This window comes from Peromyscus maniculatus, chromosome 14 (genome assembly GCF_049852395.1).
Source record: "Peromyscus maniculatus bairdii isolate BWxNUB_F1_BW_parent chromosome 14, HU_Pman_BW_mat_3.1, whole genome shotgun sequence".
In the NCBI taxonomy this organism is placed as follows: domain Eukaryota; kingdom Metazoa; phylum Chordata; class Mammalia; order Rodentia; family Cricetidae; genus Peromyscus; species Peromyscus maniculatus.
The window spans coordinates 85575998-85592408 of record NC_134865.1 but is presented as its reverse complement, the minus strand read 5'-3'; the positions used below and the strand labels follow the sequence as shown (position 1 = coordinate 85592408).

The 16411-nt window shown below is 50.4% G+C and overlaps 1 non-coding gene and 2 gene segments (V, D, J or C); all 3 read left to right on the top strand.

The window, feature by feature from the left end:
- The window catches only part of LOC102920138 (immunoglobulin heavy constant gamma 2A-like), a 156629-nt gene extending 148791 nt beyond the window's left edge, over positions 1–7838 (top strand). Inside the window, 6 exon segments of the C gene segment in view lie at positions 3407–3691; positions 4026–4070; positions 4181–4510; positions 4641–4955; positions 6317–6447; positions 6997–7838. Of these exon segments, the coding sequence occupies positions 3407–3691; positions 4026–4070; positions 4181–4510; positions 4641–4955; positions 6317–6447; positions 6997–7080 (1190 nt within the window).
- LOC102921979 (Ig alpha chain C region-like) overlaps positions 1–16411 on the top strand; it is a 213417-nt gene that overhangs the window by 148232 nt on the left and 48774 nt on the right.
- LOC121826760 (small nucleolar RNA SNORA40) lies at positions 2549–2674 on the top strand. The gene has a single exon (XR_006068944.1). It is a non-coding gene; the product is annotated as a small nucleolar RNA SNORA40 (small nucleolar RNA).

Here is a 16411-nt window from a genome sequence, read left to right as displayed (position 1 = left end):
GGTGTGGGGGAGCAGGTCTAGCTGCTATGGGGGAGCTGGGGCAGGTGGGGTGTGGGGGAGCAGGTCTAGCTGCTATGGGGGAGCTGGGGCAGGTGGGAGTGTGAGGGAGCAGGTCTAGCTGCTATGGGGGAGCTGGGGCAGGTGGGGGACCAGGTCTAGCTGCTATGGGGGAGCTGGGGCAGGTGTGAGGGACCAGGTCTAGCTGCTATGGGGGAGCTGGGGCAGGTGGGGTGTGGGGGACCAGGTCTAGCTGTTATGGGGGAGCTGGGGCAGGTGGGGTGTGGGGGAGCAGGTCTAGCTGTTATGGGGGAGCTGGGGCAGGTGGGGTGTGGGGGAGCAGGTCTAGCTGCTATGGGGGAGCTGAAGCAGGTGGGGTGTGGGGGACCAGGTCTAGCTGCTATGGGGGAGCTGGGGCAGGTGTGGGGGAGCAGGTCTAGCTGCTATGGGGGAGCTGGGGCAGGTGTGAGGGAGCAGGTCTAGCTGCTATGGGGGAGCTGGAGCAGGTGGGTGTGTGAGGGAGCAGGTCTAGCTGCTATGGGGGAGCTGGAGCAGGTGGGTGTGTGAGGGAGCAGGTCTAGCTGCTATGGGGGAGCTGGGGCAGGTGGGGTGTGAGGGACCAGGTCTAGCTGCTATGGGGGAGCTGGGAGCAGGTGGTGGTATGGGGGAGCAGGTCTAGCTGCTATGGGGGAGCTGGAAGCAGGTGGGGTGTGGGGGACCAGGTCTAGATGCTATGGGGGAGCTGGGGCAGGTGTGGGGGAGCAGGTCTAGCTGCTATGGGGGAGCTGGGGCAGGTGGGGGTGTGAGGGAGCAGGTCTAGCTGCTATAGGGGAGCTGGGGCAGGTGGGGGTGTGAGGGAGCAGGTCTAGCTGCTATGGGGGAGCTGGGGCAGGTGGGGTGTGGGGGACCAGGTCTAGCTGCTATGGAGGAGCTGGGGCAGGTGTAGGGGAACAGGTCTAGCTGCTATGGGGGAGCTGGGGGCAGCTGGGGGTGTGGGGGAGCAGGTCTAGCTGCTATGGGGGAGCTGGGGCAGGTGGGAGTGTGAGGGAGCAGGTCTAGATGCTATGGGTGAGCTGGGGCAGGTGTAGGGGAGCAGGTCTAGCTGCTATGGGGTTCTGGGGCAGGTGTGGGGGAACCGGTCTAGCTGCTATGGGGAGCTGGGGCAGATGTGGGTGTGGGGGAGCAGGTCTAGCTGCTATGGGGGAGCTGGGGCAGGTGGGGGACCAGGTCTAGCTGCTATGGGGGAGCTGGGGCAGGTGGGGGACCAGGTCTAGCTGCTATGGGGGAGCTGGGGCAGGTGGGAGTGTGAGGGACCAGGTCTAGCTGCTATGGGGGAGCTGGGGGCAGGTGGGGGTGTGGGGGACCAGGTCTAGCTGCTATGGGGAGCTGGGGCAGGTGTGGGGGAGCAGGTCTAGCTGCTATGGGGGAGCTGGAGCAGGTGGGGGTGTGAGGGACCAGATCTAGCTGCTATGGAGGAGCTGGGTCCTGTGGGGGTCTGGGGGCCACACCTAGGAGTTACAGGGTAGCATAGGCAGTTTGAAGAATGAGGACTAGACCTAGGTTCTGTGGGGGAGCAGGGGAAGTAAGAATGTGAGGGACCAGACCTAGGAGTTCTGGGAGAACTGGGGCAGCTAGGGGAGTGAGGGACCAAGCCCAGCTGCTAGAATGGGATTAGGGCAGGTGAGGTGTGAGAGACCAGAGGAAGCAGCTACGGAGGGGCTGGAGCAGATGGGAGTTTTAGGCTGACAGTGAGAGGTACCATGCCAAGCAGCTTCCGATGAGTAAGTACTAGTGGTCGTCTGGAGGACTAAACCAAGCAGCTGTTGGATAACTGGTTAGTAGGGGTATGAGGGACCAGGTCAAGCAGTTCCAGGAGATCTGGGGCTGATGGCGGTGTGGGGGACTGGGCTGAAAAGCTAGCTGGAGCAGGTCGAGTTGATGGTGGTCCAAGAGATAACCCTGGGGCAGATAGGAGTGAGGGGCAGGCTGAGCGTTTACGGAGATCTGTGGTAGGTATCAAAGTTAGGGGTCCCAGAGCATCCCTGGGAGTTTAGGGGACCAGGGCAGACCTCCAAGGGCTCTGGGACAGTTAGTTGCGAGTGCTGGAGCCCAGAAAAGCCCAGTAACTCTAGGGATCAAGCCGAGCAATTACAGGGGGACTAGAGGTGGGGGAGTGTGAGAGACAAGACCATGCAGCTACAGGAGAGCTGGGGAGACTGGGGTAGGAGAGACCCACAAGAAGCTACTGAGGAGCTGGGGTTGGTGTGGGCCGGGGGGACCAGGCCCAGCAGCCATATGAGGGTTGGAGTCTGGTGAGCATGTGGGTTACAGTCAGTATCAGAGGCCCTAGCTGTGATCCTGGGAGCTTACGGGAACACAGAGTGGGGGGTGGAGGTTTCAGGGGGTGTCAAACCTGCTAGGGCAGCATGACTTATGCCCAGGGTTGACCCACAGAAGAGAGGTGGGGTAACTATCGGAGCTTGAGCAGGGTTCAGAGGAGATGGAGAGAAGACCAAAAGGGCCCTAGGAATAAGAAGAATGAACCACAGAGAGCATTTGTGTGTGGTTTTGTTCATCAAAAACATAGGCAGGGAAGACAGATGAAAAACTAAATCCTCTTTTGCAATCCATAACTCATTGCTCAATATGAGTTGTGATACATACATGAAGAAATACGCTATTAAGAAGAAGAGTGAACCAGAGTCAGAAAGGATGGGAGACCAGGTCCCTTCCTGAAAAAATGGGGCATACCCTCCAATTTCAAGGGCCACTGGGAAAAGACAGGAACTTTTCTGGGGCCTGGCAGCATTAGCACTCTCAGGGAGGACCCAGGACATGGTAAAGAATAAGACGGGAGGGCATAGGGAGCTGAGGTCGCCAGGTTCTCATCATGAGGACTGAGATGCACAGAACGAGGACAAAGTGGCCAGCCAGGTCAAGACAGAAAGGTTTCCCACACTCAGAATGTGAAGGGTGGGGGTTGGTAGTGATCCTCAGGAAGCAGGGAGAAAGGTCCAAAGACAGCTAAAGGCATGGATAGGGACCTAGAGCACAGAGGCCTGCAGGAGGGTAGTAGATTGAAGAGGGGCTCCTGGAAAGATCAGGGTTCCTGGGGCTGGAGAGATGGCTCCGCAGTTCAGAGCACTTGCTGCTTTTCCAAGGAACCCAGGTTCAGTTCCAGTTACCCACATGGCAGCTTACAACCATCTGGGGTATCCAACACTCTCTTCTAACTTCCACAGCCACATAGTGCACATACTCATATACATGAAATAAAATGACCTGAAAAGATTTTTGAGGTCGGAGGCCAGGGTCTAGAGGTGGAAGCTGCAAAGCTAAGGCCAGGGCCTCTCCACATATCTGAACCCACCCATGCCAGACAAGCTCACACGTGCCCCTTTTCTTGCAGCCACAACAACAGCCCCATCTGTCTATCCACTGGCTCCTGCATGTGGAACCACTACTGGTTCCCCAGTGACTCTGGGATGCCTGGTCAAGGGCTATTTCCCCGAGCCGGCAACCATAACCTGGAACTCTGGATCCCTGACCAGCGGTGTGCACATCTTCCCATCTGTCCTGCATTCTGGTCTCTACTCCCTCAGCAGCTCAGTGACCGTGTCCTCCTGGCCCAGCCAGTCTGTCGTCTGCAACGTAGCCCACCCGGCCAGCAACACCAAGGTGGACAAGAAAATTGGTGAGGGACGAGCAGGGGAGGAGTGGTTCACTAGAGCTGCAGCTTGAGCCTCCTAGACCAACCAGGCGGGGCTGCCATCGCCAGGGAGGGGACCTCAGTCCGGGACGGCAGGACATCCTGTCTCTGCCTCCCTCCCAAAGACCTCTGCCTATGACCATCCAACCCAAGGAGTGATCCTTTGGGATAGATATCCATGTCCCTCACATCTCAACCCACCAAGAATCATTTCCAGGAGCAGCCGGGCCTAACCCAATGCTGGGGACAAACTCTCCCCTCCCTGGCTTGGTATATTCTCTCCTCCAAACCCCACTAACATCCATCCTTCTCTCTACAGAGTCCGGACCACCACCAGATCCATGTGATAAGTGCAAGTGTCCACGTAAGTCAGTAGGCCTTGTGTGCCAGCCCCAGAAGGATGTCAAGTGTCCTGAGTGTCCCTACATTGGAGGGTGACCCAGGTACTGACCCATTTCCATCTCTTCTCATCAGCTCCTGATCTCACGGGTGGACCATCCGTCTTCATCTTCCCCCCAAAGCCCAAGGATGTGCTCATGGTCTCCCTGGCCCCCAAGATCACGTGTGTGGTGGTGGACGTGAGCGAGGAGGACCCAAATGTCCAGTTCAGCTGGTTCGTGAATGATAAAGAAGTGCACACAGCTCAGACGCAGTCCCATGAGGAGCAGTACAACAGTACCTTGCGTGTGGTCAGTGTCCTCCCCATCCAGCACCAGGACTGGATGAGTGGCAAGAAGTTCAAATGCAAGGTCAACAACAAAGCCCTCCCAGGCCCCGTCGAGAGAACCATCTCAAAACCCAAAGGTGAGTTATGTAGAGTTAGTGGGGCAGGTGTGTGGTATGTACAGAGAATGGGACCTGAAATGGACACTTAATGACCCACTCCATTAAGTCTCCACTTAAATGACCCCTATGCCTACTTCTCACCCTACAGTGCAAGCCCGAATGCCACAGGTATATACATTTGCTCCACCTGCGGAGCAGATGACCAAAACAGAGGTCAGCGTGACCTGCTTGGTCACAGGCTTCTTCCCTGAGGACATCCATGTGGAGTGGGAGAGCAACGGAAAACAAGAGCAGAACTACAAGAACACCCTGCCTGTCATGGAGACCAACGGGTCTTACTTCATGTACAGCAAGCTCAATGTGCCAAAGAGCAAGTGGGAAAGAGGAGGTAGCTTCACCTGCTCCGTGTTACACGAGTCTCTGCACAACCACATGACACAGAAGACCATCTCCCGATCTCCGGGTAAATGAGCTCAGCACCCAGAAAGCTCTTAGGTCCTAAGGAACACTGACACCCATCTCCACCCTTCCCTTGTATAAATAAAGCACCCAGCACTGCCCTGGGACCCTGTGAAACTGTGGTTCTTTCTGGGATATAGAGGCTGGTCATGGGCTGTGAGATCTACCCAGGGTTTGAGGCCTGAGTTGTCTTTAGGAAGAGAATGGGGTCTCTCTGCACTGCCAGACCCAGAGCTCATGAGTCTTCCTGATCTGGGGTATCAAGGCTTAGCCTTAGGCAGTCCATCTTTCTTGCCTTCCCACTAACCAGCAGCTGCTAGTCAGAGAAATACATCTAGGAAAGCCCCCAAGAATGAAAATACACAAACCCCACCTCCCTCAGTCTTTTCTTGCCCCCCTCCCCCACCTCCCTAACCAGGGGTTTCTCTGAGTACACTGCAGAGGTACGCAATGGCCATGGGCATGCCAGAGACCCTGGCCATCTCTACACTCAACTCAGGCAGCTTTGCATGGGCTAGGTCTCTACGTCCACAGGGACACTGTACTCACTCCTGTGCCACAGGGACTGAGGCAGATGGCTCTTGGTGCCCTGAAAGAGAGACTACTAGAAACCCACATGCATGCTGAACTCTGACCCATTAAAACCAGCCTGCTGAACATCACCCAACCCATATAGCGTGTACATACATATACACATTTGCAACATACACACACCTAGCACATTGAGACCTTATCTATGTGCCCTGCACAACACGTACACCCAGCAATGTGTCAGCATACCCCCAACCACCATCTTAGTGCCCACCTTTGGGCCAGCACAATCAGACACAGCTTTCCTCTTCTGAAAGGACCTGCATTCTATGCTCAACACAAGTCCTCTGGAACCAAATCTGTCTCCGGTACCTCAGGGTCATGTTTCAGTTCTACGTGAATTATACAGCCCGTAACCATAATGGTCTGGATCGCTTCACAGTGCGGAATTTTCTGAAGTCCAGGCATGACCAGGCACAGGCTCTGCCGGTGACCAGGGGACAGGCAAAGGGTTAGGGGGGCCGTAAAGCCACTGCCCACTGTGGCTGCAGGGCTCTACTCCCCAGCCGCTTCCTCCTACACTGAGGGATGAGGGGTGAGGCAAACAGAGAGGCCCCTTGCACAGTCCAGGTCCTACTGTCAGGTCCATTGTGTCTGGCAAATCTCAAGATGTCCCAGAGGGGAAAGAAGGGACAGCTGGCCCCAGGGTGGGTGTGCTGGCCCAGCCCAGCCGGTCCTTTCTCCTCCCCCTCCATGCAGACCCACTTGCCACACAGGGAATCACTCCCAGCCCCACCTTGTGGGGACAAACACTGACTGCCCCTCTCTGTCCAGAGCTGGAACTGGATGACGACTGTGCTGAGGCCCAGGACGGGGAGCTGGACGGGCTCTGGACGACCATCACCGTCTTCATCAGCCTCTTCCTGCTCAGCGTGTGCTACAGTGCCACTGTCACCCTCTACAAGGTCGGCACCGTCCCCCCGCTGTCCCCTGTGACGCTCTATGCTGCCCCATAACGTCCTCACACTCTTCCCTGACGCAGTATGATGTTCCTTTGCTGTCCCCACTCTATCCCCACACCGTTCCCACCACTCCCTGTGCGGGCCCACTTTGCTCTCTGTGACTCCCCGCAGTGTCCCACGCTGTCTAGCATTCTGTCTCTCCCGAGAGCCTATGTGATCCTCACACTGTCTTGTGAGAGCTCCTTGTGTTCCACACCATCCCTTATGATGGCCCTTGCTGTCCCGCGCTAACTACCACACTACCCTCCTGATGTCCCCATTAGCCTCACCGTGGCCCAGTGTAATCTTCGAGCTGTCTCCACACCACCCCCCTCTCAGCCTCCCACAGTGTGTCCACACTGTCTCCTCATCTATCCCACCCTGGCCCCCTGCCATCCCCAGTCTCCTACCTGTATGAGAGGAACCACAGGAGGGAGGAGCCTCTGTCTCACCCACGGGAGTGAAGGGCCCGAGCTTGGGTGCGGTCTCTGATTTACTCTCACCTACCCACAGGTGAAGTGGATCTTCTCCTCCGTGGTGGAGCTGAAGCAGACACTGGCCCCTGACTACAGGAACATGATTGGGCAGGGGGCCTAGGCCACTTCCTCTGGGATGATCAGGGCCTCTGAGGCCCTGCAGAACCCCGTCCGTCCTACTGTGCAGCCTAACATGGAGGCCACGCTGCCCTCTGACATCGCCACCCTCTGACCCTACAACTCTCTGAATCAACACTCTCGATGGTTGACCCTGTGGAGGACCATGTGGACAACAGGTTCTGTCCCAGACCTGGGCAACACCTCACAACAGTTTCCAGATAACTAACTGGAGGGGCAAAAGGACCATCTCCCTACAAACTGGCACCAGGGGATCTGAGACCTCAGAGCTTTTGCTCAGGAGGACCTGGGAGCCCACACTGCCTCGGTCCAGCTGTGTGGGGATCGGCGTCGGAGCCGTCCTTACCAAACCATCCTCTGAAAGGAGACCTCTGCTAGGAACACCAGGGTCACCACAGCCCGAAGGGAGTTCCAGAAGAGACTTCTGAAAGTCACTCTGGTCGCCTTTGCGCCAGCTACGTGTGGGCAGCTTCCTTCCTGACACCTCTGTGAACCCTAGGCCAAGGAAAGGCCCTGTGTCTCTCAGACGGTTGGGACGAGCCTCCTCAAGACGAGAGTCCTTGTGCAGGCCCCTCTTCCGGCTACCCACTCGACACGCTGGATTCTCAGACGCGAGATCTAACCCACAGACACCGTTGACGGCAAAACCTCGAGACAAGGCCACCGCCACCTCCGTAGAGATCCCAGCTACACACTCTGGGGAGACACTCAGAAGAATTGCATTTGTGTGGACTCTGCAAAGCCCGAGCGGGGACAAGTGCAGAGGCCACGGAATATTGGCTGGGTGACCGGCCAGAAAAACCTCCAGGAGAGGGAGTCAGGCCCTCCCCCCAGCAAAAAAAAAGAAAAAGAAAAAATCAGGCCAAGGAGCAACTGGGAAGAATAAAGGGATGGTTAGAAGAAAGCCATGGTACAGCAGGTCTGCCCTGCCGGCCTGGTATCCAGACTGGACCACTTACAGTAGAGAACACCATTTGGAGTAATCATCCAGGGAGACAGAGCTGGGGTACCAGGGCTGCTTTGGCCAAGGAACAGTATCCCTGTGTCTATTTCTTCATTACCTCTCAGGGCCAATGAGAAGTCAGAATCTCTAGACAGGAAGAAAATATGGGCCTCTGCCCTTCTGTGACTGGTAGGAAATTCTTAGAGAACTCAGACTTTTAACAGCTCCTTCCTCCCGAGACTATAAATGTCTTTAAGGTCTCAGTGTGTGCATGTGTGTGTACGTGTGTGTTGCTGTTGTTTAGATATTTTCAACAATAAAACATTCTTCTAATATTCTGTATCTCACTGTGCCCTTCTTGTGTGGATCAGCCCTGACATTCAGGAACAAGACCCAGTTAGGCAGAGCAATGAGCTACCAAGTCCCCTCGACCTCCCTCCTGATCCTGTGTCCTCTCAGGCCTCCCTCAGTGAGCCACTCACAGCCGGGTTTCAGCCCTGCCATCCAGAACCGTCAAGAGCTTGGGCACCTCCTCCCGCCAGACAGTTTCATCCCAGCTGAGGCTACCCTGCTGCCATAGGCAGGCCGAAACCCAGGGTGGCCACCAGGCTGGCCAGGCAAAGCCTCCCTCCCACACCAGCTGAGAAGCATGTGCTTTTCAGTGACCTTGAGCGGCTATGGATTCAGCTGCCTCCATAACTGGTGTTTATTGTCTCCACCCCTAGTAGAAGCCCCAGATCAGGTGTTGACAAGGTGGGTTCTCAGCAGGGCTCTGCTTGGCTTGTAGATGCCTTCTCCTCTGTGTGTCCTCACAGGCCATCCCTCTGTGTGTCTACGTCCTGATCTCTCCTCATAAGTGCACAGATGGCTGGAGGAGGTACACCCTAGCCCTCATCATAACTTACTCTTTTAAGATCCTACCTGCAAACAAAGGCACAGTTTGGGGTTCTGGAGGCTTAAATGTCAAACTGGTAAATCTACTGGGGACAGAAGTTAGCGTTTAACAGCTGACCTTAAGGCCCCTAAAAGTTCATATCCTTCCTACATACGATGCCCCTCCCCCCATGCCAACATGCTAAAACCTCACCCAACCAGTATGAAGCTCTATCCCAAGTCTCCTCCAAAGATCTACTAGTCAGATTGTGTGGGATTCATTCTGGGGAAGGATTTAATCCACACAGGCTATGGCTGCCAGGAAGAGAGGCAGGAGAGGCACAGAGGAGAGGTATATACCATGATGAACTGGGCAACACGGAAATGCAAGGGCAGAGTAATAGTGGGCAATGCAGAAGACAGCCCAGGGCAAGTGGGGGTCCTCTCCCACTGGTGCAAGAAGTTGGGAAAGTGAGAGATTACCAGGGGTGGCCTGGTGTTTGAGACATCTGTTTCCTGCCATGGTGTGCATCAGGATTCTACCCTGTGGTGTAGATCAAGGGATACATCTTTATGTGGCACTGTGGAGGGAGGTTGAGGCCCAGACAGATGCTCCTGGCATGTAGAAAATATAGACATCTGCAGGGGAAGGAACAGGGGATGAAGTGAGAAGAAGCATCAGATCCCCTGGAACTGAAATTACATATGGTTGTGAGCCACCATGTGGGTGATGGATATTGAATCTGTGTCCTCTGCAAGACCAGTAAATGCTCTTAACCACTGAGCCAGCCCTGTCTCAACTTCTTATTGGGAGATGATCCCAAACCCAAACTGACCACATGGTCTCGGGAAGTGCAGATTTCCCACCTCCACCGCCTCCCTCACGTCTGCATATCTATTGACCCTGCATAGTTCTCCACCACCTCTTGATGCCCCATAGCACTCTAGATCTTACCCAGGAGCTCCCACACCAGGAAGCATCCTATCCTCCTAAGCCCTTACACCTCCTTCAGCACTATAAACACATAGACACAAACACCACAACCACTGGACACACCTTTGGAACCTCCAGCTCTGAGACCAACTGATTTCAGGCTGAGTTTTACTGGATGTTATATTGAAGTTTTCTCTGGTCCCACCTGGCCCAGCGGTCCACAGCCGCTTATAAAATAATCATTCAGAGGGTTAATATTATTTACAAACTGTCTGGCCTATGGCAGGCCTCTTGTATCTAGCTCTTATATCTTAACCCAGAACTATTAATCTATGTATTGCCACGTGTTCCGTGGCTTTACTGGTCTGCTGGCATGTTGCTCCTTGGGCAACAGGCTGGCATTTCTCCAGATTCTCCTTTCTTCTCTCCATATATCTGCTTGGATTTTCTGCATAGGCCAATGCAGCTTTATTATCAACCAATCAGAGCAACACATATTCACAGCATACAGAAAAACATCCCACAGCAGGATGTGTCCCTGATGCTATCTGAGTCCCATCCTGACCTCTGTGGTGTGACATCCATGGTTTGTATTCTCTGGCATGACATGTATGTGTGATGTTCACACTGTGATAACCACATGTGTATGTGTGTGAGATATCCCCACATGATGTCTATGGTGAACATCTATGATATGGCTTTTATGACACGCCTGTGGAATTTCTATAGAGGACATCAATTACAGCTCCTAACAGGCACAGCCTAGAGGAGACAGAATACCTGTGCTAGCCAGGCACAGAGGTAGTAGCCATGACTGCCCACACAGAAACTGACACTTGACCCACTTGCACTCGACCACAACCTGGGAACTGTCGCATGACACCAGTTGTAGCATCGGGTCACCGGCCTGCGTGGGAAGTGACATATGCAGCCATATGACATGTGCACACATAAACCACATGAAGACTGTCTCAGAACACACAGAGAGACACGTCCACATGTGCATCACAGTGTGGTATCATGTAATACCCACAGCACAGGGGCCATACACAACACAGTCACACAAGTCCTTACGAGAACATACATACTGGCTAATTCCCAGCATCCCTCCCCTGAGATACAGCTCTAACCATCCTGGCCCAGAGCAGGGCCCATGCCTCAAGCTTTGCACACACAAATCCTTCCTTGTCCTCCCTTCCTGTGTTTACCCCACTGCCTTCAGCATACCACCCACTTCTCTTCTATGGCGGTCCCCACCCTATCCAGCACAGCACCCCTCTGCTGCCCTAGCCCCTTCCATTCAATGACCATGAATGTGCATCTTCCAATGAAACTTGAGCTCTGGACACAGGAATGGCCCTCCCCCCAGATCCTGTTCCTGCAAGTCCATCCAGCTGTTGGGCACTTATGACGAAGTCACACCAAGTCCCTTACCCCTGAACAGCCTTCTAATCTGGCATAGATATGTGCTGGGAACTAAGTGGATTGTCAAAGTAGGATGTGACACTGGCCAGCTGTGCAGAGCAGAAGGTCCATATGCTTACTTGATTGAACCCCAAGTCGGCCCCCCCACACATACCATGTAGTCACAGGATCTTTTCCTGTGGTAGGCTGCAGATACCCCATAGAGAAAGAGACCAAGTGGTGGAGCTCCCCTACAGCAGGTGTGGGAGAGTCAAGCTGCAGGGCACAGAGGACATGCCAGACTTAGGGAAGCCATACCCTGCTCCCCTTCTCTCCAAGCACATATTCACCCTTGTACCAGGCTCCCTCACTGTTCACTCCATGCTCAGGCATTCTGCCCAGGGGAGGAAGACCCCAGTCTCAGTCAGGATGTGCATGAGAGCAGCCACAGTGTAAGTCCATATGGTTCTGATCTTTTGTCCCAAAATGTCATGTTTCATAAAGTACTTGCTCCTTTGACCTAGACCCAAGAAAAGAGACCAAACACTGTGGTAGACACAGAAATGAGTGAGAACACGCCTGTGTTACTGTTTTTTCTGCATAGCTTGTTGTCACATCTATCCCTGGCAAAGCATTGAAACAGACGTCATTAAAATGCTAGTCCTAAACCGGGCCGTGGTGGCGCACACCTTTAATCCCAGCACTCGGGAGGCAGAGCCAGGTGGATCTCTGTGAGTTCGAGGCCAGCCTGGGCTACCAAGTGAGTTCCAGGAAAGGTGCAAAGCTACACAGAGAAACCCTGTCTCGAAAAACAAAAACAAAAAAAAAATGCTAGTCCTGGTTATAATTATATATTTAGAAATATATGTAAATATATGTGCTAGAAAACAATTAAAGAAAGAGAGGTAATGTTGGATGGGAGGAAAGGGAAGTGGGAAGTGGTATAAGTATATTTTAATTTCAAAAACATAAATATATGTGTGTGTGTGTGTGTGTGTGTGTGTGTGTGTGTGTGTGTGTGTGTATGTGTGTGTTTTAATTCTGGCTCTGGGCTAGGGATATAGTTCATTTGGCAGAGTACTTGTATAGCATGCAGGAAGCCCTGGGTTTGATCTCCATTGCATAATAAACCATGTGTGGTGATAGATATCTGTATTCCCAATACTCCAAAGGCATACACAGGAGGATCAGAAGTTTGAGGTCATTCTTGACTACATAGCAAATTAGAGACCAACTTTATCTTTTAAAATAATAATCATCATCATCATCCTGATCTTCCACTTGAAGTAAATGTAGCCGGTCAATGCGCCTGATACTGCACTGTGTTAGGTTTTGCTCCAGAGTTTCAGAGGTAAGTATCCAAGGCTAACAAGAGATGATGGACAGATGGTAGAGGATAGATGAGTACATAAACAATATATGACAGAATTAGATGACAATAAAGGTGACAGGTAGGTAGATAACAGGGATCACAGATATTAGACAGACTTGTTATGTTTCACCTTCACTGGACTAAGTGATGGAATACCTGTGGGGGCAACTGAGAAGGACTTTCCAGAAGTGGTTAAGTCTTGCTAGCTCCGAATAACCAGTGGATCAATGCTGTGGGATAATGCTCTTGTACACTGGTTTAATAAAAGGCTGATTGGCCAGTAGCCAGGCAGGAAGTATAGGCGGGGCGAGCAGACTAGGAGAATTCTGGGAGGAGGAAGGGCTGAGTCAGGAGTTGCCAGCCAGACACAGAGGAAGCAAGATGACAAGGCAGAATTGAGAAAAGGTACCAAGCCACGTGGCTAAACATAGATAAGAATTATGGTTTAATTTAAGCATAAGAACTAGTCAGTAATAAGCCTGAGTTAATGGCTGAGCAGTTATAATTAATATTAGCTTCTGAGTGATTATTTTATAATTGGCTATGGGACCTTGGGGCCGGGTGAGACTGGAGAAACCTTCCAGCTACAGTATCAACCCCTTGGTGGAGTCAGAAGGTGGTGGCATTATGTCAAAGTGGTAAACAGTAGGAAAAAGGCTGGATGGAAGAAGTAGATCACTGTGGGTATGTATTTGGCATTATATCTGACCCTGGATACTATATTCCCTTTATCTCTGTTTCCCATCTGTCAAGAAATAAATAGCCTCTTCCACACACTCCCACTACTATGATGTTTGAGCAAGCACATGAGGCCAAACAAAAGTAAATCTTTGCTCCCTTGAGTTGTTTCTTGAGACATGTGGTCACGGTGGTATAAAAGGAACTGGCACATCTCACAAACCCAGCTTTACTGAAAAGCCCTTCAAACAACTGAACGAGGCCTGCCCCATGATACCTTACTGTAGACAGGATATTTTGTCCCACCAGCTCCCAAATAACCACACAGAGACTTATTAATTATAAATGCTTGGCCAATAACTTAGGCTTGTTACTAACTAGCTCTTACAACTTAAATTAAGCCATTTCTATTAATTTACATGCTGCCATGTAGTTCACGGCTTGTTACCTCATCTTCTACATGTCCTGCTCCTTCTGTGTCTGTCTGGTGACTTCACCCTTCTTCCCAGCATTTTCTCAGTCTGGATCTCCCGCCTAGCCTCTTCCTGCCTAGCTATTGGCCAGTTAGCTCTTTATTAACCAATAAGAACAACACATCTACACAGTGTACAAAAAAAAGATTATTCAATAATATTTCCCCATATGTCTAATTAAAAAGGAAGGTTTTTAACTTTAACATAGTAAAACTATATGCAACAAAAACAGTTATCATGTAAGAATTACAGTTACAATATCTAGCCCATTTGTATTTGGCAAATTTAGAGAAAATATTCTATTATCTATCTTATCTTTGTGAGTCTAAAGTTTTATACCTAATTTACCTTTTATCATAACTAAGGAAAACTATAAGTTTAACTATTTCATCTTTAACTCCATCAAAAACACCAGAAGGATGTGATATTACCTAACAACAGGGACATCTGGATGCCTAGACAGTCATCCAAAGTTCCTCTGCAACATTGGGGCATCCATTTTGGCCTACAGGCCTAGAATATCTGACAGACTTTTCTGTGAAGCAGGAATTCTTGAAGGACTGTCCTTCCTTGTCTTGGCAAAATTAAGCAGTCACTTTCTTTGTGTTCTGCTGGTCCAATTTGGACAGTAACTGCCAGCAGTTGAGGCAAGGACAGTTTCTTGCTCAAATGGCCATCTTTTGCCATAAAGGAAGCAAAGTCTGACAGGAGCCATAAGCCTAAGTGACCTTTGACACACATGCTGCCATATTTGGGTTTCTCTCCTCTTTTCTTAGATCTAGGCCTTGCTTAAGTCTCCATAGCACCAGAACCTCTTCCCACAGATATCAGAACCTCTTCTCAGATATCAGGTGAATGAGCTTCAGTTAGGCAATTAGGCAGTTAGACAAGGGTAGATAGATAACCTGCAGAGCAACATTCCCTGCTGGCCGAACAGCCCATAATTAAGTCCCTTCCTGCTCTCAACCCCCTCTGCCTACCTATATATGCCTTGAGAGAAAAATAAAATTTTGGAGCTCAATCAGACGTCCTGTCTTGCTCTCATTCTTTGTGTCTCTTGTCCCTCTCATTCGCCAGCCCTCCCTTTAGGTCCCCGTTGAAGACCCCGCTGGCCAGGGCAAAACTCCATATGGAGTTTCTTCGATGCCCACCATCTTCTCTGAAGTAGACTGGTGCTGTCAGGAGCAGATGTGTCTCACTGTCATGAAAAGCCTTATTAAAACATTTTAAATGCCATATTCTTTTTTTGTGAACCAATGAGTTTTTATTGAGGTTAGCAACAGGAACATGATTGGGCTAACTTACAGGAGCAAGATTGACTCAAAAACAGCAGTTAAATGTCATATTCTGCAGGTCTTCAAAGTGTTTGAAGATCACCCATCTATCTAAAATATATCTCTGTATGACTTTGAAAATATATCTAATATGACTATAAGTTTGGTAATTTTAGATCACTGTTAACCTGTATTTATTATCCTAAATAGCTTTTAAAGACCAGAACTTTACATAACCTTTTTAAATGAGTTGCATAGTACAATATCTTAAACAAGAATAGAAACATACATACAGTATAACAAAATTAACCTTAAATTTGTATCAATAAACCAAAATCTATACCAATGTAAAATATTTGAGATTAGTAGTTGTTCAAAAGTAGACTCAATAATCTACCCCTTTATCTCATCATTTCTATGTTATAGCCCCCTTTTTCCTTCAGAAAGAGATCTTTGAATCTAATTCCTTTGTTTAGCATTTTTTCTGACCATGACCAATTTTTAATTAACCCCCCTCCCCAAATGATGAAAAACATCTATAACCCATCTCTTGGGAATGTGGGCATTGTTTTCTCTAGACTGCTTCCTGTTGTCTGGGTGCCCTGGAATCTTTGAGAGATCCTGAGAAAATCAGTATAATGGTCAAGTCCTGGCTGGAGTATTCTGTGAGGCTGTACTATCTCCACCAGCAGCCTTGAAGCTATTCTGGATGTAAAACTCGGAGGAAACTGTAACAGAGGTGTTCTGAGATGCGGGATCACCTGAGCCATCTGTTTTCACTGGTGTCTGGTCCCCTCGCTCTGAAAATGCATAAACTTTCAAAGGTAGCAAACACATCTGTGTTAACACAAATATGGAATGTGCAGTGTGCACAAGTCAGTTAAAGATGTTTTTTGTTCTGTTTGAGAAGCTAAAAGGCATCTGTCAACTTTATAAGTCCATTTGGAATGTAAAATCAAACTGTAATATAAATCTCCATCCATGCCATGTGAAAGGATGGCATGTAATAATAATTCATGAGGACTCTGTAGCAAACAAGATTTATCATATTTTATCTCATCTCAGAGCTCCTGCCATGTCAAAGGATCAGCTCATACATCATCTGTCCTGTAGTCTTTTTTGGCTTCCTCCCCATGTCTGTAGCCAAGATACTTAGGAGGTCTCCCCCAGTCAAATCTGATCTCTATTAATCTGGAAGGAATTCCCAGCCTTGCCTTTCCTGTGGAAATAAAAGTATAACCTCTCCCCCAACGTAATACATTTTCTGACTTAAATTTTGAAATTAAGACATTTTTAAAATATATAGGTTGGTTTAATTTAGCAGTCTCCATAATCCAGTGTCTCTCAACAACTATCATTTTTC